The sequence below is a fragment of the Chlamydotis macqueenii genome, chromosome 1 (genome assembly GCF_036417535.1).
Source record: "Chlamydotis macqueenii isolate bChlMac1 chromosome 1, bChlMac1.mat, whole genome shotgun sequence".
Classification (NCBI taxonomy): domain Eukaryota; kingdom Metazoa; phylum Chordata; class Aves; order Otidiformes; family Otididae; genus Chlamydotis; species Chlamydotis macqueenii.
In genome coordinates, this window is record NC_141556.1 from 189,862,064 (window position 1) to 189,885,403 (window position 23,340).

The 23,340-nt window shown below is 38.2% G+C and overlaps 1 protein-coding gene across 4 annotated transcripts in view; it reads left to right on the plus strand.

The window, feature by feature from the left end:
• The window catches only part of DCLK1 (doublecortin like kinase 1), a 257,253-nt gene that overhangs the window by 120,462 nt on the left and 113,451 nt on the right, over positions 1–23,340 (plus strand). For all 4 annotated transcript variants that reach the window (XM_086771976.1, XM_086771974.1, XM_086771975.1 and 1 more), the window contains exon 4: positions 13,777–13,876. In XM_086771976.1, the coding sequence (XP_086628102.1) occupies positions 13,777–13,876 (100 nt within the window). The remainder of the gene's footprint in view (positions 1–13,776; positions 13,877–23,340) is intronic.

Here is a 23,340-nt window from a genome sequence, read left to right on the forward strand (position 1 = left end):
AAGTTCTCTGTGCACATTTCCTACCTTTGCTGCTCTGTCCTAAGGAGCCAAAGCCCAGTGAGAACAGCTTTCCAGTTACAAGAATCACTCTACCAGTCCAGTTACAGATTACACTTGTAGACCCTCTTTATGTTGCTTAGTAGTTTTTCTGAAGGACACAGTCTCTGTTCATGGAAATACCTCAAATTTATAGCATTTACTAGTAAGATAAATTCTCTGATTAATTTCCCAAGAAATACTCTTGAGGAAGTATATCATTTGAACAGTGGCTTTGCTAGATGGATACTTACATATTAATATCAATGTTTATTTAACATGCTCTCTATCCATCTTGTTAACATCTGTTGTAATAATAGAAACTATAGCCAAATAGTTTCAAGAGTGGTGGTGATGAGATAGCATGCATCTGAATGGCTGTTTGGATTGGCTTGTAGATTTATTGTCCGTATTCTGCATTTAGAGGAAAGAGAATCTCTCAATTTTCACTTTTCTTGAGCATAAAGAGTTTTAATAGTTGAATCATTTGATCTGGTTATTGAAAGGACTACTGTTATTGTTCAGCCCAACTGACCCTCTGGAATTTGAGGAAGGTGTTCAGCCGTTCAAGGTTTTGCATTTTCTGCTATTTTATTGCCCTTATCGTTACATGAAATGCTACATTATCAGCATCCTTGGGTTGTTTTTGTACTGGTTCCAGCTGCAGTGTGCAATGACTTGTTGAAACCTTAACATCTGTTTTCCCTTTTCCTCCTTTTTTTTAGAAGTCAACCATGTCGCTCTTTTTCAGTGTTGCATGCTGAGCCTTAACTTCATGTGTATATCTAGCCAAAAGGCATCATACATCTCAGTTACTTTCCAGACAGTATACGATGGAGTGCTGTCCTGCACACTTTTTATTAATGATTGTGCCTGAAAGAAATGCAGTTTACAGCGTTATCACCAGAGTTCACCATTAGTCAGTAAGCTAACATGAGAACATTGTGTTGTGGACATGAAGGTGATGCCTGCATTGTAGCATTGGAATTTTGGATATTGCTTTCAAAGAAGGAAAAATAAGTCCCCCATCTCTAAATGTGTTTTGGTAGCTGTATGTTACTGCACAGTCCATCTGCTACTTGAATCACAGGTTGAAATCTAGCTCTGCTGCAGGCACGAGGCGTGATAGGTTCGGTTCAGGTGTTACTAACTCTTACATATTCCATGTTTCTACCTGCTTCTGCAGTGCATGCTCTCTCTCACAAGAACAAGAAAGCCAGAAGTATTCTCACATTTGAAAAAAACATGCTGTGAGGCAGATTGCTCTCAATCCAAACGAAAGAAAAACTTTGTTTCTAGGGGGCTTTCTGGAAACTGCCTCCTTGAATGCCACCAGGTGGACCTGATGACACGGTAGTCTCTAACTTGGATGATTTCATAATGGTATATAGACTATAACCTATAGACTATAACCTTTTCGTCTATCGGTCAGTGATGTATATAATACAATTTCTGTTATAGAGGGATTTGCAGTATCTAAAGCAAAATTACAACTAGAAGATTTCAGTCTGGATCCAAACAACTAGTAAATTTTATTCAGACCAGTTCCCAGCTAAGCAGTGTCTCCTGTGGTCTCCAAGGGAAGACTCTGTGATCTCCCAGTGTCTCAAAAAGTGATTGCAGGTTGTGGCCGTACTTCCCAGCTGGGAAGGCAGAGAGCAGCATCTGGCCAGCCAGGCAGAGCAGGATCCAGCTTATAGATTCCGACTGAGCAGAACTTTGCAAAAATAAACAGACCTCTAGAAAAATATGTAGCAGACTGTGGTGAAAACTGAACAAGTGCTCTAAGAGTTAATTCAAGGACTCATACTTGCCTTACAGCATGTGTTTGGTAGATCTTTTAATTGAAAATGGAAATAACGGTATTGCATACTTTGAGGTAAAATGATGAATGCCTTTGGTTGAAAAATTGTACCGAATTCAAGGAGAAATTGCAATCACAAGACTTTACTGATTTGCAAGTATTTGGAAAAGCAGATTTTGAGGAAAAAAATGCTCATATGGACCATACTTTTGAGATTTATGAATAAAATCCATGTTTGCAAGATTTGGGAGGAGACACATTAAAACTACTTCAGAAATAGCAGACCCACTAATTGCCTTTTGAGGAAATGGGCTAATAAAATACATTTATTAAACACAGTGAGCATGACTGAGTACAACCTTTAATTTCGTCTAGCACTAGAAGCTCACCCTGAAAAATATTTTTATCTGTACTTTGAAAAGACATTTCCTTCTTATCTCCAAGCCTGTAATTATAATTCCTAGAAATTGGCACCTAACTGCATTTTTCTTCTGAATGAATTTGTTTCACCTAGCTGATCTCTGCCCCCTCATTTACCTGCTCTAAGCAACTAGAAGGATAGGATTAAATCATCAGCTAAAATTTGTCATGAAATGTGAACAATGGAAATTCATTAATGATTGTTCTTGCTTATTTTAGAAACTTTACACACAGACTTGAAAATCTGGTCCAGTGCTCTGCTGTTGATTGCAAACATAACAAAGCTGTAGATTTGAATTTTTTAATGTATCTAGCATGGTATGCTAAAAAGTAATATTATCCCAACCAATGAAAAAAAATGACATTTTCACTTGTAACGTGATTGGGGATCGAAAAGCCACTCGAGTTTTCTACTACGTGTCCTTCAAATTGTACATTTTTAACTTGTGAGAGATTTTGTCATACAAAGCCCTTCTTCAGCCAAGAAGCCCTCAAGTGTCACTGCTTTTGGAAGAACACACTGACAAGTGCGTAACATGGTTTAAGAGACTGCTCTGAAGCGAGCAGCTTTTGTTCGAGTCCAGTTGCAGAAGTACAATGGCTTGAATGGCAAATAAGTACAAGTACATACCATCTTGACACAGAGGATATTAGCTGTACTCCTGTAAGGGGATGAACAAGCTTCCTTAGGATTCCTTGCGCATTAGGTCATGGGCAACATGTTCTGTGCTCACTTTTTCTATTCCTGAGTATTTAGCAATAGAATACAGTCGTAATCATGAAACAAATAACTTACAGAAGCATGATACTGCATTTATCTTTTTCAGCAAAAGAGAACTTGTAGAGCAGCGTAGTTTGTTTCTCTTGTTCTGAAATTCAGACGCTTTTCAAAAGAGTCCACAGAGTTGTGAAACATAGCATCATGTTTTCCTGGTAATAACTTCTAATACATTCCAGTTTTATTTACCTGGTCTTTGAAACTATTTTAGTACCTCTGACAAGGCTTTATTCAAGCACCCAAATTAAAAGAAATTTTATTTTGCTTAGTGATCCCAAATTAGAGTAATATTAATTTCCTGGTTCTGAAGATTATGTGAGTACACTATTTACTCCTAAAATAGTTGCCATCTGTTTGGACAAAAATACAGGAGGGCTGCTGGAGTCTGCACTTTGTGTGTCTGACCACTAAATGGTAGTGTTGTATTGCAGCTGAAACAGGAAAGTATGTGAATATGGCAGAGAAAAAAAATTAATCCAGATGAAGTTGAACTCTACCGTCAAAGTCTCAACTGTTTTTCCACTGGCCCGTTAATTATGTCTTCTGCTGTTAAATCAGCCGTTCTCTCAATGTTTGATTGTACTGAAAAACCATCTTCTGTTTAATGATAATTTTTTACGTGTGTGAGGAGTTTTTTTTTACCTCTCTGTCCCTTCACAAGCTGTGTTCTGCTGTTTGAATTGTCCATCACAAGCATCCCGATCTGTTGTGCAATTGCCGTGGGATTAACAGGGGCATATTTTATGGTGACTAGCAGGATTCAGTTTCCTTTGGTGGCCAAGTGATTCGTTATTTAGGAGAATCGTTTAGCTGATGTACATGTTTGACTTTTATGAGACAGATTGTCTAGGCTCTGGGGCTGCAAAGTTATCTCCCTTTTAGTTGTGGTATAGGAATATGCACCGCGTATTTGTCAGAGAAAAAGAATGCTTGGGGATGTACTTGTGACAGATGGACATCCCACTTCTTAATCCAACTGGACTTCTGAACCTGAAGGTTCGCTTTACTGTTTCTTTGCCAAAAACTTTGCTTAGAAATTGCCACAGTTCTCGAATTGCTCATAAGCGTGTATTTCTGCTTACTTGCCTGAATAATCTATCCACTAATTCAAGTTTATTTTTTTTATTATTAATTAAAAGTATTTTTTTAAATTTAATTAAAATATTTATTTAAATAGAATTACAAATAACATTAGGAAGAAGAATAATACGGCTATTTTTGAAATAACACCTGTGGTATTGACTCCCACTACTGTAAGAGTAATTCTGATTTGTGCTGCAATGTTCAGATACCTGGCCATCTGCAGCTTCCAGTAGGTGTTACTGAGCAGAGCTGCTGGAGGAAGATGGCATCCCTCTGTCTTTTCTCAGTACCAACTCAGGAGGCAATAATAATGCCTGATCCCACTTTCTGTGTCGTCCTGTGGCAGACAGTAGAGGACATAGAACTGCTTTTGCCTTGCTTTATGCTCTAGCAGCCTCTTGTCTGCCAACAAAATGCTATGGGTCACTTGTTGGATCACAGAACAATAGGATACAGCTCTAATTCAGAACTTGGAGCAAGTGTTTGTCTTTTTGTTGACTCTGGGAGGGAGTTGGATCAAGCATTATGTGACCTGTTGTATGCAAGTCATTGCTTGTTTGTTACTGTTTGTGATTTGCTAGGCACTTTGCAGTAGTTTAAGAAGCAGCCAATGCCACAAGATACTTCCAGCCAAAACATAGGGTATACCTGACTGGAAATGCAAATTTACGTTTTGTAGCTAATGCCAAACAATAAAAATTTTGAAGCCCCAAAAGGAGCAGAGTTAGAACTTACTATTCAGAATTTTTAAACTATTTTTAGTCCTGGGATGTTGCTTTGGAGTTGAGCAAGTTACGGGGCCTTGAGTATGAGTATCCATATAAAGAAGTACTGATGTGATGTTCTTAGAGTGATGCACTCCTTCGTCAGCTCACCTCGTGTAATCCTAGTTGGACAGCAAAATCTCTGCAGCACACAAACCTTGGATTCTGACTAAATAATAGCATCTGTCAGTAACTTGGGGAACGGAAATGCTCCAAAAGGCAGATGAGTCACTTTGTGGATAACTCAAGACCTTTGCTGAATCCATATTGGCAACAAAACAAAGGTCAAATATAAAGATAAAATGTATAAAACAATGAAAAATTATTGCTTGCTGTGTAAACTGTACAGATCCAGATTTCCCCAATCTAAGTTATGTATAATAGTCACTCTCAAAACAGATACAGCAGAAATAAAAGAGACTCTGAAGAAACTCTACTGAGAGTTGTGTTTTTCTGTAGATAGCATGAACCTGCAATGCACTCCAGTTTTGTAAGGGCAAAAGCTCATTCTTCGTTGGTCTTCGACCATTGGAGGGTTGAGTGAAGCTATTAAAGGTGGTTGTTCACCTCACATCTGATAACTGCAAGATCTGAAATACTCCTCTGAAATGCCTGCTCTCAATTACTTTGGATGGACTGGAATGCTACAAGGCAGGAGCTGGATAGTTAAAGTAAAAGAAATATATTGAGTTAAGGTTTCAATAATAGTAGCAAAATATTTGGGACCCCTTTTGTGTAGGGAGTTAAGTGGCAAAGTCGTGTTCTAAATTTAGGATGTAAAGAAAAGGAGGAACGTACTAAGATTATGGACTTGGGAAGCCAGAAGAGTTGGAAATACAGAAGGTGTAGAGTTTCCTGTTGACCGTAATCAAGGACATGGTACAGAATAAGAGGACTAAGCCACTCCAGAAATGCAAGAGTGGTTTGAAACTGCAAAGAAATGCATGGATTGCAGTCTTTGCAAGCAGGAGAATAACTAAATATGGTACCATGAAAACCAGAAGGGAGATTTCCACAGAAATTATGTAGTTCTGATAAATTTGAGTTAAAATGAGAATAAGGAAAAAGCATTTCAGGCAGAGGCTGCTGTTGGATTTACAAATACTATCCTTAGTAGTGCGATGGACGGATTGTAAAGAGCCACAGCTTAATGCTTCTGGGTCTCCTTCGAGGGTGCTGAAGAGGAAGACGTGGGAGGAGAATTGCATTGTGTTGCCAGTGTGGTGTAACCAGAGTATAGAGGGGAATGGAAAGAGAGCACTCAAAGAATTGAGTAAAAGAGCAAATGGGAATTTCCTTGGGCAAGATTGTTGTGGTGTTTGACGTAGAGAGCTGAATTTTAGAAGAGAGAACTGAAGTGAGAGTGCAACGGTAGTGTTTTACGTTAGAGGTGGCTGTAAGAATGGTGTCAGCCCTGGCCACTTAGAGCAGTAAGAGGTGCAGAGGGAAATGAAATTTTAGTACACTGCGGGGTTTGAATAATGGAGCAAGGGGACAAAAGAAGCAATGAGTTGCTTAGAAAACTGGAGGGCAGTAAGTTTATATCTGATGCAGGAGGTGCAAAAGTAGGTGAAGGGAGGAGATGCCCGCTGTAGGCTTGATGATGCTGTCTCTGCATTTTTCCTCTTTCCCATGTAAATGTGTGTTATCTTGCTCCATGGTAGCTTGTCAAAGCAATTGTGCATTGGTGAAGCTATCCAAGAAAGCTAACATTAGGGGAGTCATTTTTGGGTGTGGATAGGAGCCACATTGTCTTTGCTCTTATCCTGACTGCCATGAAGCAGTTTTTGACAGGAGGAGTTTGAACTGGCCATGTTAGTGGTTCCCACAGAGAAACCTTTCATGAAACTGAATATTAGTGCTTCTCAGCATTTCATTTATGCATAAGCAGATGGGTTCCGTGTTGGGAAATAGCCCCTGCTCTCCTCAAATTCTCTAACAAAAAAAGCTTGTTTACTAAATCAGTTTTAATCTAGCAAAGAAATTGTTCAAGTCTCACCAAATGTTTCAGGCACAGGTATAGTAGTTTCAATGAATTATGACTGCCAAGTTTCTGTTATCTTTATCTGAACCTTAGAGGATTAATTTGAAGTTTTTACAAAGGTTTGTCACAAATTAAACATTTTCCTCAAGAAGAAGGTGATGGCACAATTGCAAAACCTGAGATCTTAATTTAGATTGATTTTATTTTAAGTCTGCCATTATATAATGCAGCACAGAGAAGCAAAACAGAGGATATTAAGATTAGTGTATGAAGTGTAGCGTGGAAAGGTTTTCTTGTCCTTGTGAAAGACCCTTACTGCCCAAGACAGAAATACATATTTTAACTGAGGAAAACAGCTACTTCATTCCGAGTGATTTAATGGCCAAGTCTTGGCTGGATAAAGATCATAAAGGCCAAATTGTGTATAGCACAGAATCGATGTTGATGAGTACAGAAATAGTAGAAGTAGACTGATATTACATCTTCAACAATTAAAAAAGTAGAGCAACCTCTGTATTGACGACTGAGGGAATAAAATGAGGAGTGATCAGTCCTGAGCTGGTGCTGATCAACAGGCAGCTGAGGAGGAAGGTGTGTGTGGGGACAGGCACGGCTCCCCTGGGCCTGGGGGCACTGCCTGGCTTGCCGCCCGCTCCTGTGAGGCAACAGGAGAGCAAGCTATTTCTGATGAGTCTTAGTATGAAAATTCATATGTTTCTAACTACAATGGTACCTTGTGTTCATCTAATTTGGTGGGGCAACACGTACTTTTTCAGAGGTATTAATCTGCAATGTGGCCTCACAGGCCAGTTGGTTAAGATGGCATTGCCGTGTAGCTTCAGCCAGTTTGAACCCCTACGGTAACATCTCCTCTTCATTTACAGAGGGCACTCTTGTAATGAGAATCTCATGATGAAATGCTCTTCTTCACTGAAAAGCTCTCACAGCTTGATGATGCAGTTGTCACCATGGAGATTTAACTTCAACAAAAAAAAAGAACAAATTCAGAGCTGAATTCAGTGCCGTTCAACTTTGGAAATGTCTAACCGATACCTCCCAGTGCCTTCAGCTAAGCCACCACCTGAGGAGACAACTTGGATCAGGAGCTGAGAGAGGAAGTACATATGTGCTGATGATAAATTACATTTTTTGTAGCTGACTGGATCTCAAGAAGTGGCATGTGTGTAATGACGGATGAATGTGAAAGGGCATGAATAAAAGCCTCAGAGCCTGAGCCAACAGGAAGGGAAATAGACTTGCCTTAGATGTCAAGGAAATACTCAAATGTGATGCTCTGTGAATTTCTGTCGATGTTGAATTCCTTTCATTCAGAAAGGATATTTCTTGCTATTATCCTGTACTCCACACAGAATAGAGCAGGCTGAGCTTCCTCCAATAAAATAAAAAATGAAAAAAAAAAACCACAAAAACTTGATAGCAAATTTATTTAGAAACAACAACTATTTTTCTTTCCCCTTCCTGAAAGCCTTATTGTTGTGTTTGGATTTCTTGTTTCACAGCAACAACCTAAAAAGCAATTACACTAGTATGGAATGATTAATTTATTATTTTCCTGAAGCCATGAAATCCTTTTGAATGAGTAACAGTTGATTCTTTTACTGGTCTTTCTGCTAAGGGAAGCTGTACATGGAAAGGAATATATTACAGAACTGAACAAAGCATTGGGAAAGCTAATATGGAAAGCAGCCGTATATTGGCTAGGAGATAAACGTGGTAATGTAGAAGGTCTCTTCTCTTCCTGTAATTCTGCTAGGATTATGAAGTTAAAGAAGACTATGTTAATACCTATACAGACAACTTGTCTGGTTTTTAAGCTCTCAGGAAAATCCATAGCTGTCACGAGACTTCTTACTGACTGCCAGTGGTAGAGGGCAGTTAAATCAGTTCAGGATCTAAACTGAGATGTTCCTTCATCAAGTAATAGACAAAGAGTGGGGAAATGCATAAAGTAAGTACTGCACAGGTGGTGGTTAGTGGAAAATACAGTTTGGTTACGAGAAAAATAAAGGAAAAACATTAATAAAGATCAATCTATATCTTAAAACAAGGAGGAGCTTTGTTTTATTGGAAAAATCAGTCAGTGGGTATAGTGAGTTCCTTTGACATATGAAGAACTAAAGAGACTTGCCTAGGAATTAAACATTAAGGCTGAGTGAAGCAAAGGTAGCAGGAAAATGAAAAACAGCTCTGTAATAAAACTCATAAAACTTGACAGAAAATTAATGAGTCAGAGTCCTAAAATCATGAGTCATTTAAACACTGAGGTTTTTCCAAGGATAAAGGTTGGGGGTTTTTTAATGTCTTTTTCACTATCAGGGAAATGATAATCAAACTCAACTTGAGTTTGTTTCAGGCTCAGAAAGGCTACTTTTCAGTAGCTTTGAAACTTCCCAGCTGGCTGGCTACGGGATGAAGTCTGGAGGGCAATTGCTTGCCACTCACTCTTGTGCCTTCCCCCTCCTTTGGGATGCTCTTTCCACGCCAGCCCCATTATGCCCCTCTGTGACGCTCTGTGTGCACTCCTGACTTGCAGCTCTCATCCTTCCTTTACACCTCATATTTTCCTTTTGCCATTCTTCATTTTTCCTCTTCTTTTCAGAAAACTCCTATACCCACCTATAATTTGAGTTATCCTTATATCCTTCTGCATCTTTTTTGTTTTACCTCCTCATTTGTTTGTCCTCACTTTTCTTTCCAGCTCTCCAACAGCTGTGGTGCCTGAGGGCACAGCTTGAGGTTTTCTCATTGCTCATCCAAAAAAGTGTTTCACTTTGAGTCTAGTTAAGTTGTTGTTATTAAAAGAAGACGAACACACAGAACACTCCCCTCCTTTTCCATCCAAGAAGCCAGCATTATGAAAGTCGTAAGAAAAACGTGAGAGTTACTAATGCTGGTGATGATGGTGTATTGTTGCTGGTGCTGTGAGCTATTCCTAAATGCAGCAGAAATTTCGAGTTTCTGATTCTTTTTATTTAAAAATTTCAAAGTCAGTATTAACTTGATATGTGGTCAACTTTAAAACAATAGGAAAATATTAGATTTGCTATGACATAAGCAAAGAATTTTGTTCTGTTTTTTTGTGTCTGTTTTAAAACATGACTTGAAAAAGGTCCCTGACCCCACTACAGCCAGAATGCAGCAATTATAAAAGGCAATTTCATCTATAGCTTTCATTTAATGCTTTCAGAGAAAGGATTAATTCAGTCCATCCCTCCCTTCCTCTCTCTTCTCCCTCTCCCTCTCTGCCCCTCTGCCTTTCCCTCTCTTTTCCCTCTGTTCCCCCTTCCCTCTCTCCCTCCCTCTGCACCTCCTCCACACGACTACTAACTGCTCTTTCTCACTTGTGGTGAGAGAATAAAACCAGGTAATGGCTCTACAAGCTGCTCTTCTCACTCTCAGGTCATCTGTACTCCGACACATAAAGCGTAATTTCTTGCATCTTTTGTAGATATAAGAAAGAGAGTCCCCATAACAAAGTTACCGGCTTCAAAGAAGTGAATATTAAGAGCTTAATTTTTTTTTTTTGCGCCAGTTTAGAAGAACAAAAGGCTCCACAATAGTTCAGCAATTTCTCATTGGTTCCAGGTACTCACCTGTTTAAAAAAAGAAAGAAAATTGAAGGTAACCTTTAATGTGTCCGTAGTGTCCGTGCTATGGTGCAAAGGCAGTCCTGAGGTTGGCCTGGAAGCCAGTTTTGCAGCTCTGCTGCCCGTTCTCCTTCTGGGAGATTCTTGCATTGCTACCAGTGCAAAGGATCTACCAGGTGTGTGGTAGAAAACTTTTTTTTTGTTTGTTTCCTTTTACTTAAGGTATATCTTTGACTGCTCCTGCATAGATTTAGTTTTTCCCCACTGTGAGAAACATCCTGGTGGAATATTGAAGATAAAAACTTATTTATGAAAAGGAAGAAGAAGAAGATGGATTATGGATTCTGTGACTTGAAAATAAAACGAAAAAAATGTTCAGGAAGGCTTTTATGATTCACTATTTTAAAAATTTACTAATTTTAAGCTGATCACGTGCAACAGAGCACACTGGCCTCTTACACACTGGCACACAGTCCAGTATGGGTGATACAAATCCTTGATCTTCTAAATCATAACTTTTGAGGAGCTGTGTTCTCCAGAAGTGAAAATGGATAATAAGAAGCAGGTCCTGTTGCTTAGCTGATGGCTGAGTGTAATAGAAAGTGCTTGCAGATTTCTCTCCAAAAAAAGCCTGGAAGGAAGTGCTGTATATTTGTTGGATGCCTTCTGAAAAGACCCTTCCGTGTAACCTCAGAGGAGTGTGAGCTGGGGAGTGGAGCAGACCAGGGATGCTGAGACAGAAAGGGTGGAAAATGCAGACAGTGAAGGACATCTCAAGGCTTCCAGTAAAGAATATAAAAAGATACTGGAAGCCTGAAGAGAAGTTATTCTGGAGGGGGATGTTTTTGGAGGGAACTTAGGCTCTTGCTCTGAGCTTTCTAGGAGTTAGAACTATAATTCCCAAATTAATAAAATCTCAGGAGGTGAGAAAATCTGTGAGAAGTGTACGTAGTTTTACATACAGAGTAGGAAACTGAGAGCATGGAGAAAACAGGCAAGCGTAAGAACTCTTGTAATTTAAAGTGTAAAGTTTAATGAAAAACAAGGATACCTAAGTACAAATTATTTTTCTATTGTACTAATCCTATTTTGTTTCTTATTTGTGTATAAGTTGCACTGATTGAACCTGAGATGCTTTAAATATTGGCATAGGTGAGCTTGGTTAGATGGTGCTGCCTCCATTTTAATGTCTTCTTTAGGCTTGAATGAAACCCTCTTAACTGAGAAAAGCCAAACATTTTTGAGTTTTATTAAATTCATACAATGTTTTGATTCAGATGTGAATTTAATTTTCATTCATGCTTTTTGTTAAAATAGCTCAACTTTGTGCCTAGGGTCACTTATTATTTGTTTAGTTCTAATACTCTGCCTGTATAAACACAAATGTAAGGGTTATCACTCCCCAGAAGTGTGGCAAACTTGGGAGGCGGACAGGAAATCACAGGATTTTTAATGTCATTTTGCAAATTAGTAGTTCTGTGCATGCTGTGGGAGAGGTGGTAATTTCAGAGGAGCTTGACTGAAAGGAAGAGATGTTTGAAGCTTGGTGGGAGTATGGGGTGGGAAGATAGGCAGAATATGTCTTATGGACAAAAAAAAAAGATAGGGAGTAAATGAGTTTATATAAAGGTTGCTGAGGCTGGTACACTAATAGAACGCAAATTGAGTAGGAACATGGTAAAAAGCCCCATCAAATATTTACATTTTTGATGTTGGTGTACAGGTACTGCGTGGTCTTAATATGACAATGTTGATAGGAATAGAGTTGTGGTGGACCTGAATTTAAAATTACGTGCATTACTGAAGGAAGGGGTAATTTTGGGAGTACCTTTGTGTCTTTTGAGGTCTTTATTTCACCTAGTTCTTATTCTCTTGAGTTCCTCTTTTTTTCAGCTGCTACTGCTCAACCTTTAAAATAGTTTTATTGACAAACCTTACTCTGTAAGCAAGTTATGAAATGTACCACTATTTTTCTTCCTTAAGATTTTTCTAGCGTAGAGGCTCGTAGCTGTGGTAGGTGCCAAAGCCTTCAGGCATGTTTCTGGGAAGAACGATATGAATTTTATAACCCCTAGACACCAGTCACTGCAGGTTGGGGGGGTGCTTGTTTTTATGCCAAAATCTGGCAAAGTCTGTCTAATCTCATTCACTAATTTTTTCACTTCTCTTTTTGTGGGCTGTAAGAACCATCTTCCCCCCCCTCCTGCTTTTTATGAGGGGGATGTCTTGGTTCAGCTGGGCTGTTCTTAACTATTTTGTCATTCTTTAGAAATTCTTTTTGTGCTACTTTCCTGTCTGTACACTGTTGACTTGAAACTGTCTTTGTGGAATTATCCTATTCAAATATTAGTGCACTATTTATTTACAAAACATTACATAAAAATAAGCAAATATAGCTTTAAAAAATCTTCTTGTAAATGTGAAGCAGGAATGAACTTATAATATTTTTTACGGAGTGTCTTTGGTTTTTAAAAGGTAGTCTGATACCTCATTTATTCTTTTTTTTTAAAATCGTCAAAACTGGATCAATAAGTCTAAAGTCAGGTTTTTGGAAAGTTACTGATTTTTCTTTAAGAACATTAGTAAAAATAGTCATATAACTGGAAACGTTAAACTGTTAAGTAGTGCCTTGTGAACTAGAAGCTGTTTTAAGGAAACCTCGTGTATGGACACTAAACTACACCAGTGTAATCCTGACTATTCATAGTTGGGACTAGGACAGGATTATTCTTTTACTCAGTACTAGAGGAATCATTGGCGGCTCACCCAATTGTTCAGCTTGGTGCCTTTAAAGAGGCTTCACATCGACTCTGCTGGTGAAGATGAAGAGAGTGTGATGGACACTCAGTTCACCCGTATGAGTTTCATTCCTTGTACGAGAGATTTTGCTGAAATAACTACATTTAATTCTGCATACAAAGCTGTAACTTTGTTTTGTGGCAGTCAAGGTATAGAAATGTGGGCTCGGAAGCAAATTAATTATCCAGTAACTTCTGAATTGTACCTTGTGCGTAAACAAAAGGCATTTACCTCATACCCCATTGATGCATCATGTAATAAATGTGACAGTTATGGCTTTTTGTCTTATCTCTCTCTTCCTACACTGTCCATAAAAGCGTTTCTCACTTGTAACAGATGGTCAGAGCAAAGCTTTGAAATTTATCTGGAGATGAAGCCCTGTTGATTCCATTAAAAGTGAAGAGTTTTCATGCAGATGGAGACAAGGAGGGATTTATTGTTCTTAAAATTCTGATGATGAGGTATTTCATACAATGCCTTCCTTTCCTTTTTGCTTGCAGGTGATGTGCCTTCAGGATTTCTTTGGTGATGATGACATTTTTATTGCATGTGGACCAGAAAAGTTCCGTTACCAGGATGATTTCTTGCTGGATGAAAGTGGTAAGAAGATGTGTTTTTGAAATGTTTACAACCAAAGTAGAGGGCAGGTTTCCGTATCAGGCTAATTAAGGCAAAACTGTGTCACCTAAATTCATTTCAGAAAGAGGATAAATATTTTTATTCTTTTAATTCTGAATACTGAAAATAAGAGGTAACTGAAAACAACAATAAAGCTGCCAAGGGAAACCTATCTGCATATGCAGCGTAAAACTCTATTTCATACTGAATTTCAGATACCATAGGAAATAGTAATGTATTTGATGGAAGTCCTATTTTGTAAGGTCTTTCTTAGCGTTTTGACTTCAGTTTCTCTTTGAATTTGTTCTGCTTCTTTATCACAATCTTTCAGCCTCGCAATTCTTACAATTGAGATTTAGATAATGCTTCACAGGTAGTATGATAAGGGAGGATAGATACAATTCTGTATGAAGATAAATATAATCAGCAAATGCAGACAAAGTCCTCTGAGAAAATTCAGGGAGTACTCTGTTTTCTTAGAGACTGACTAATACAATAATGTAATCAGTGTATGTAGTCCTCTAACGAAAATACATGTTTGCTTTGCAAATACCTTTATTGTTACAAAGAATATTCCAAACTTAGGAACCACAGTAGTAAGAAAAAAAACCAACTATAAGCTTTGTGCATTTGAAGAAAATAAACAAAAAAGAACTATCACTTAAATTGAGTTTATTTTTGTGTAGAGCAAGACCCAGTAAAAATGTTATTCCCTCTGCACTCACTCTCAGTCCAGGCGTATGTTTGTAATCCATTAGTATCAACTCCTCTCGTCTTTTTTTTTTCAAAATATCAAAGGTCTCAAAGAACAGCTGACTGAAAAATCAGTCAGAAAAGAATTTATTGCAGTAGTAACTATTCATCATCATCATGTGCGTGTTTAATTTCACTACTTCAGCACTGGTTTTGATGCAAATATATATTCAGAATGAAAGATGGTGCAGTTCTGTTTCCTTGACTAACCTGTGGAACTGGTCATCTGGATCCAGACAAATGCTCCATTAGCTTGTGTAGGAGTGGAGGAAGCCAGCTTGCACAGACCTTACATTATGAGCTAGAAGATAAGTCTGGAAAAGGAGATTACTTTGCTACTAGGCAAGGGAATGACATTTTGTATCCAGCACAGACAGAAGCAAACACACGTTCCGCCTTCCTCTAGAGGACCTTATAATATGGAAATAAAAAATGAAATAAAAATCAAATATCATGATGTCTTTGAATAAGCACCATCTTTCTTTGCAACATTGATGCTTAGAACCACATTATTCTGAACTGGAAAAAAATAAAGCTTAAAATCTTGGCTGAAAATACAACTTCAGCTATTTGTTGTGGTGTTTGCTTTTCTACTAGGTAGAGATTCAGTGAACATTGACTGTTTTGACTACAGGAGCGAAGAAGAAGCAGTCTCCAGACTATGTCTCCAATTCCTTTGTGAAGTGTACCTCAACTTTGCTTTCTGTTTTTGGAGAAGTTTGATGTCAGAAAACTTGTTTAGGTTGCTTGCCATTAATAGCCGATGTTCCAACTGATACGAATCTAGTTAGCCTTCTCTGAGGTAGGCACAAGATTTGGAGAGAAAATTAAAAAACAGCTGAGCTTTTAGCTTGTTTTATTTGGCAAATACGATTTGTGTGATCACACTGTGTGTCTGTGTGCTCCTCACAGTTAATCTAAGAACATTAAAATTATTAGTAAATGCTATCCAACTGTGCAAGGCTTGGAAAGCCTGTCTGTGCTTCCCTGAAAAGCAGCTTGAAGCAATGCTGCGCTAGCCTCTGTCACTACATCACTCCAGTGTTTCCCAGTTTCAGCCAGATGATTAGAGTAACAGTTAAGGTGTTGCAGCTTGAGGAATAAAGAAAAACAAAATTTGAAGGTGGGAAAGAAAAGTTGAGAGAATAAATACTTAAAAAATCAAGGCTCTGGGCTTTTGGGACTGAGGCAGTCCCTTGTTCTGTGGTCTGGGTTCAGAGCTCCTGATGCTAGAGGCAAGCAAGAGACAAAGTTTCTGGGACTGGAAAAACAATCATCTGTACTGGGATTCATTTTAGCTAACACTAGGTATCAAGGGAATAGGTACTTTCAACCAAGCCAGTCCCAGTAGGTTTCCTTCCCAGTAAATAAAACTTAGACCTATTAACAAGGTAGATGGTAGTTGTTTGGCTCTTGCCATCAAAGGTGGCTGTTTAGAACAGAAATGTCTGTAGGCTTTTATAAAGGGATCTATATGCCTGATTTAGCTTTTCTTATCTAGATTGTATTTCTCTAAGTTTGTTGGAAAAAAAATTTAGGATGAGATTAATTCTATCCCATCAGAAGGTAAAGTTTAAAGGGTTATCAGTCTGCACTATTTCTAGTCATCTTTCTTCGTCCGGCTCCCCTGACTTACTCCTAGCACAGGATAACACTTTCTAAATGCCATAGAATCAGAAATTTAGAAAAACCAGTCTAGAAGTCACTGAATCAATCTCCTTGTCTAAGTGTGGGATTGACATTCCCTATTTCATTTCTGACATACTTGTCTAACATACCCCTTTAACACCTCTGATGAGGAGGAATCTGTAACCTCCTGAGACGTTCTGCGCCAGTGTTGAACTCTCCTCACTGTTTTTCAGCTACCTTACCCAAGATTCCCTTGCTATAAATGAAGCCCGTTGCTACTTTTCTTATCTACTGTGAACATAGGAAACAGATTATTCCTTTCTCTTTGAAAACTCTGTGGACTGCCATGAGCCTCATCAATTTTCTCTTCTTTAGGCTGAACAATTAGTTCAGTCTTTCATTGTTTTGACTTCAGGCTCAAACTTGCCCTTGAAAGAGGGAGTGTGCTCCTTCTTTGTATCATCTCCCTTCTTTGTTTTATGTCTTTCAGGAAGAGGCATTGCATATGCCCTTGGCAGTCAGTTAAGAAAAGTCAGTTAATTAGAGATCCATCAAAGAGCAAAACAAGCAGTCGGCACTGTACATTGCAGTTTCTTCTCTCTTCCTTTATGTACAGATGGTTTTCATATTAAGCACACTGTTTATCGCATGAAATACGGAATCGATAGATATCACACCCGTTATAATTCCTAGCAGTCATCTCCATATCTGACCTAATTGATAGATACGATAGCCATACACACTTCCATTAAGAGGACTGCAGATGGGACGTGAAGATGCAGGGGAATAACCATAAAATTAAGAAGTAAATACTCCTCGTTTGTCAAGTATCAGTGGCAGTACTATTTTCGTAGAAAGTTTTTGTGGGAAATGTAAGCACAAAAACGTTATATTAATGAAGGACACATTACATCAGCCAGCTTGTAAGAAGAAAAATTCCTCAGCATAGAATATGGCAGTGGCTGCTTCAGGCGTTAGCTTGCGGTTCTGGACGCTTGCCCAGAAATCCCAGGTTTTCTTTAACCGATGGTGGTTCAGTTTTCAAAGAAGAGAAGAAGTCAGAAGATGGTTTTCTATAGTCCTCAGCAGCTTGTTGGCAGAGAATAGGGTTTAAGGGCCATGCTCACAAAAATATTTGCAATCAGCTATTATTTAGGCACCTAAATAGAATTTGGCAATGTAAATACCTCATGGGATTGGCCCTAAATGAGAACATCTCCTTGGCTTATGTATGTCTTAGCACTGTAAAATATGAAGAGGTTTTGAGGCTGGCAGTATCAGACTTAAATTTTTAAAAATTAAATTATTTTTTATATTTAGTTAATGTTGGCTGAGTGCTTTGGAAGCTTAAGAGTTGCACGATCCTAAGTATGACGGACTTCATCACATACTGAGATGCATCATGCGAAAAGGCTGCAATCTTGGTTGACCAAAGCCAGTGTCTGCCTCCAAGAAGAACGTAACCAACATAGAATGTCTGGATGTGAAAACAACTGCAGATCACTTGTCAAGAGCACATATTACTCTTATGGAAACAATGACGAGAATGACTCTCTTCTAGGGGAAAATTAACACTGGAATCTTTGAAACCTAATTTCACTTTGACTTTGCTGGCCTGTGTTAGTCCTCAGCTCAGCATCTCTGTGCCAGCAGTGTTACTGCTTCATCTTGCCAGCAGCAGACAGCTTGCCAGGAAAATCTGAGTCCTATGGAGTCCGCACACGTGCATGTGCGCATGGAGGCATGCACACGCATCTGATTCAGTAACTGCGGTTAAGGTCAGGAGTATCATGTTTGTCCCTGTTAATAACTGTCAGGTTTCTGTAACCTCAATTACTCTGTCCTTCCTAAAAGAGGGAGGAAGGGGAAATCGTCTACCCTGATTTATAGGACAGAGACTGATTTGTTAAGCAGCTTTTGGCTGGACTTCGGAGTGGAGAGCATGCTGGCTGACTTACGCTGCCCTCATCAAAAACTCGTGCTTTGGCAATTGGAAAGTAATGGTGGGTTCTGGGGACTTTGAGATATAACTTTGCTTTCAACAGAGGCATAAATATAAAGTGTTCCAATGCAGTGTGATATTTTCAAATGTCAACAACTACTGGGCCTTGGAGACAGATATTCTGTGTATGAGGCAGAGAGAAACGAAGGCAGGAGGGACCAGTCCTCTGGCTGTGTGTATCGTTTAAACTAATGGTTCAGACAGGGCAGAGGCAAAGGAGCTGTTTTTCCTGTGGATTTGCATCCCGTGCCCCCTTTATTTTCCTGACCTCCAGTTTCATCTCCACCCTGTCATTGTGCCTTAGACACTTGCACAATACCCTCTGCTCCCTCCCGTTTGGCATGCCCCTGCTTCTCCTTGTTCCCTTCCTCATGGTAAGGATGTCAACAGCGTCTCTCTTTTATCCAGCAGCGTGACACTTTCACAACTTTACCAAAACCGATGGGACTGTCCTGTCACTGAGAGCGCCTGCGTCCCTCGGCCCACACGCCAGGCTGGGCTCTGGCTGCGTGGAAGTACTCGGCTGTAGGGTAGCATGCGAGTGACTCACTTGTTTCTGTGGTGTCAAACTCTTAAAAGCAGAATGCTGATCTGCAGTTAAATACTAAGAACAGGCTGCTAGCATGATCATCAGGTGACTGCTAATATAATATCACGTGGTGTTCATTAAATAAAATCTGTAGTAACAATTGAGTCAAATGAGCTGTTCACATGAAAAATGCTTTCACAGAACTTTGGGGTTTTTTTTGCACAGGCTTTCTCTTTTAATATTTGGCTTTTTTGTAGATATGTTCGTAATGACATTAGCCCATTTCTTTATCTGTTGTCTGCAAGCTATTTGCTTTTAATGTTCTCTACTCTGTCTCAGAGGTCTACTTGTTTGAGACATTGCTTCTCACCTTTCTGCCTAAGCATCTCTAGCAGCGAAAGTATGGTCACTTAAATCATAAATCTTCTCTCCCCTGGGCTGGCAGATTTATAGACATGAATAAGGACATTAGAGCTTTCAAGAAAATTACGTATGTACTTTCCAGTCCAGATTTACATTGAAGTGCCTCTCTCTTCTCTCCCTTTCCCCACTTTCTCACCATGCGTGCATGTGTATTTCCACAGTTATCACTTTTCATTAATGTTGCTATGAAAAAGTTGCCTGTATGTATAATCATGACAAATCGTGATCACTTCAAACTTATAAAACAGTCTCTCATTGAAACTAGCCAAACAGTAAGGCTGCAGTTGATGCTAATTCACTCTGCTCATTGAACCAAATGTTCTTCAATATGTTTTCTGCAGTATTTACTTTCTCTGATGTGTGTTAAAAATAGCATGAATGAAATACTGTCCAATAAATTAGAACTGGTGGAAATTCCCACTTCATTTGCATAAGGAGTTTTGAATGTGCATATTCCTTCAACATTTTTCCGTTATAAAGTTGGTTTTGAATATAAAAATACTAAAAACTCTGGGTCCAAAAATATAAAGCATTTCTCAATAATATATGCTTATTAATTAAATGGCATTTTTATTGGAAATTTATAATATAAAACATCACTTTGTTTTAAATAAAAGAAAAATTGTTATTAAACATCTTCAGTAGTATTAACGTATTGGAGGTTCTACTCATAACAGGTAGTGTTAGTATATGGTTATTAACAGAGCAGATAAAATGTGGTTATTGGTTTGGTATAGCTTGATATTTTTACTCTTTCATTTTATTTTTGTATTGTAATTTCTTGAACTGAATCTTGTCAGGGGAATGTTTAGATTAATCAGATTGGTTCAGAAGAAAAGATTTTTTTCTTACAACACATTTTAAGCTAGTTTCCCAAACTATGTACATCTCGGTTGTATATCCAAATGCAAAGAGTGCAATTCCAATCTTTATGACCAGTTTTATAATCAAACTTTCAGTTCTGGGGAAGTAACACAGAAATTTGGTAGACATTACAGGGTACATCTTGGTTCTGGAGTTCTTAATTTGACTGTCTCATATCTTTTATTTCATGGAAGTTGCTTTATTTTACAGCCTTTGAGCCTAGTCCATGGTTTGTATAGTACTTCATTCTAGACCACAGGTTGAGTTTTGAGCTTGTATGTTCAGTCTGAATCCTCAGAAGATGGTAGCTTCCAAAATACCAGCTTCCTTTGAGTGCTTTTTAGGAGAGACTTTATCTTTTGCTTTTCCAGTTCCAGGGATGATGGAAGCAGCAGATCATAACTGTATATTATAACCCCCTCCACGGAGTCTGTTAAGTAGTTTGGTGACAAACGTAAAGTTTAACATCAGAGATGTTTAGAAATCACCTTTTCCGTATGTTTATCTTTGTACTTTTCCTCATCTTGTTAATTGGCTTGGTGGAGTGGAGTGTACAGTGTTGATGATCCTATTGCAGGAGATCCTTTGGGTGAGCAACATAGTCCAGTTTTCTCTGATTATTATGAGTTGTATAAGACAGCTTCGAGATGAGTAGCTCTTGTAGCGTCAGTGCTTCATTATTTGGTTTGAGGACCTGAACAAACTGTGCTGTCTGCTAAATTATATTAGGATGTGCTCTGGAGATCTGCCTGTTTGTTGGGTAGTATGCTTTTATCAGAGAGATTTTATATTGAGATTAGACTGTACTCATTGTCAATGAAATTGGACTGACTTGTTAAATTGACCGTTGTCATTTTCTACTTCTCATCCTAGATACAGACACTATACTTGCAGTTTTGTCATGTCTTGAGTAAGTGCGTGCACACTTTTTTAATGCCAGATCTATCCACAGATTCTCTTATGCTGGCAAAATCTTTTGAAAAGAGAGTAATTATTCAAAATCCAGAGTTCGTTAGCTTTTAGAAAGCAGAAACTTTCTGAAGGCATATGAGGAAAATGTATTCATCCTTAATATTCATTACAGGCCTTTTTTAAAAAAAAAACCTTATCAAACACAAACCGCAGTACAGCAGCTGAGAGAGAATCAAAAACAACCTGGATGATATTTCAAAGTGTTAAGATCAGAAACTGAGTACATCAGTGATGGATATTCATGTTTATATACTTATACATATTTAGTGAGATGCTTTGTATACAGACACAAATATATCAAGTTTAAGGGGTTTTACCATCCTGCAAATACAGCCAGTTGAAGCCCTCTGTATAGCGGCTGTGTCGGTCTGCACTGCAAAGCTGATCATTCACAACATGTGCTGTGATAGCGGCTCAGTGCCGTTATTTTCAAAGCGCAACCTCCAGAAATTTCCCGTTGAAAAACTCAAAAGTGTTACCTGATGGTTCAGGTTGCTTCTGTGAACAGTCACCTTGGAATAAACTTTTTTCATAGCGTAGCTCCCTGCAGGAGGACTGGCTGCTAATGTTATGCATAAAGTAATCTAAGGCTGAGTAATCATTAGGAAGTCTCATGTTGCCATGGAATTGAACACCCGTAGGTGGTAGGTCATGGAGCTCTGATTTGGATTCCTTTATTCTTCAGTCAGAGCTTTTTTTAAATTTTGTTCTAGAGGAATTGTAACACTTGGTTTTTTTTCACTTGGAAGAAAATCTAGGGACTCAAAATTTATTGAAGCAAAAGGGGAGCTAACCTGAGATCTCATTCTTTTAACTGAAGGACCTGGCTCAAGGAAAAGTTTTTTTTAAGATTGCTAATTATTCCTGATAGAGTGGAGAGTGGTTAGAAGACAAATTTAAATCTCTTGCTTTTTCCTATTACTCTGGAATAGGAAAGCAAAATTTTTTACACTACTTAGAACTGTTAGTGTTCTCCAGCAAAAATTGGATGACAACTTACAGAACAAGGCACCGTGCTTAGGAAGAAAAATAGCCTGCAGGAGAACAAATTTGATGAAGCTTTATAAAAATTATTTCTGTCTTTATGCCTACATGCTTTTTCTGTTTTGCAAGCACATTTTAATGTCTGCAGAATAGGTGACTTGAGAAAATGGAACAGACTGATTTTTGCATAGCAGTTGCTGCACTGCAGGGCTGGATGATAGGATATATTGTTTTCTGTTTAAAAAAAAATAAAAATTGGAGAATCATGGGGATTACACACCAGGGAGTCTAACTTTGGGATCAAATAAATTGCTTGAAATTGTCATAAAAAATAGAATTCTTAAATTTATCTGTAATCATTTAATGATAAGGACAAACCTACATAAATAAAACAGGATTGATTTTTTTTTTAAATCACTTTGGGGAGGACCATTCTCCTGAGATTCTGCTAGGATTCTACTGGGAGCACAGCTCAGACTGCGTGCAGACAGACAGCTGTGTAGTTTTTACTGGCAGGATAAATAGTAACATATTATGAGAAGCTTTAAAATTTCTAGATGCAGATTAGAGACAAAATGCTGCTAATGCTAACTGGGAACACTTATTCCATTTAGATTTAGTGCTTTTAATAATAATGATATTACAGAAGAGATGTCTTAGAACATTAGATGTTGTAATCATATGTTGATTTCATTTATATTGAATAGAAGATTAAAGAAAACCAAACCAGTTCAGAAATAAAGGACTTTTTTTTTAATATTAAGAGAAAACATGTTGAAAAATCAAGAGAATTAGTGAGTGAAGTCCGTTGGACTTAAGAGTTTGGGGACTTGAAAATTGGAGGAGGTTTGGAATTTCAACCAAAAAGCAACCCAAAAGCTGTCTCAGGTTTACATCTGTCCGAAATATATTGGTAAGGATCCAAATTCAACTGTCAGAAAATTAAAAGCCTAAAAAGAACTGATCAGTAAAGAAGTCTATACCAAAACCTAGACATGAAAATGTTCATGTGGGCACATTACCAAAATCATGCTGATTTTGACCTTGCAAAAGAAATTATATTAGATAAAAGTCTTAGCATGATGAGGAGTTTTTTAAAAAACCCAACAAATACAAACAAGCCACCATGAACTGAAGTCATAATACAGTTAGAAATGACAGATCTACTGTTTAAGCATTTTGGCCTCTGTATTCAGAAAAAATTGAAATATATCATGGGAGAAAAGAACCCTGTCTAATCAGAATCTTTGGAAAAATGAAAATTACTGTCCCAGAGAAAAATGCAGAGGT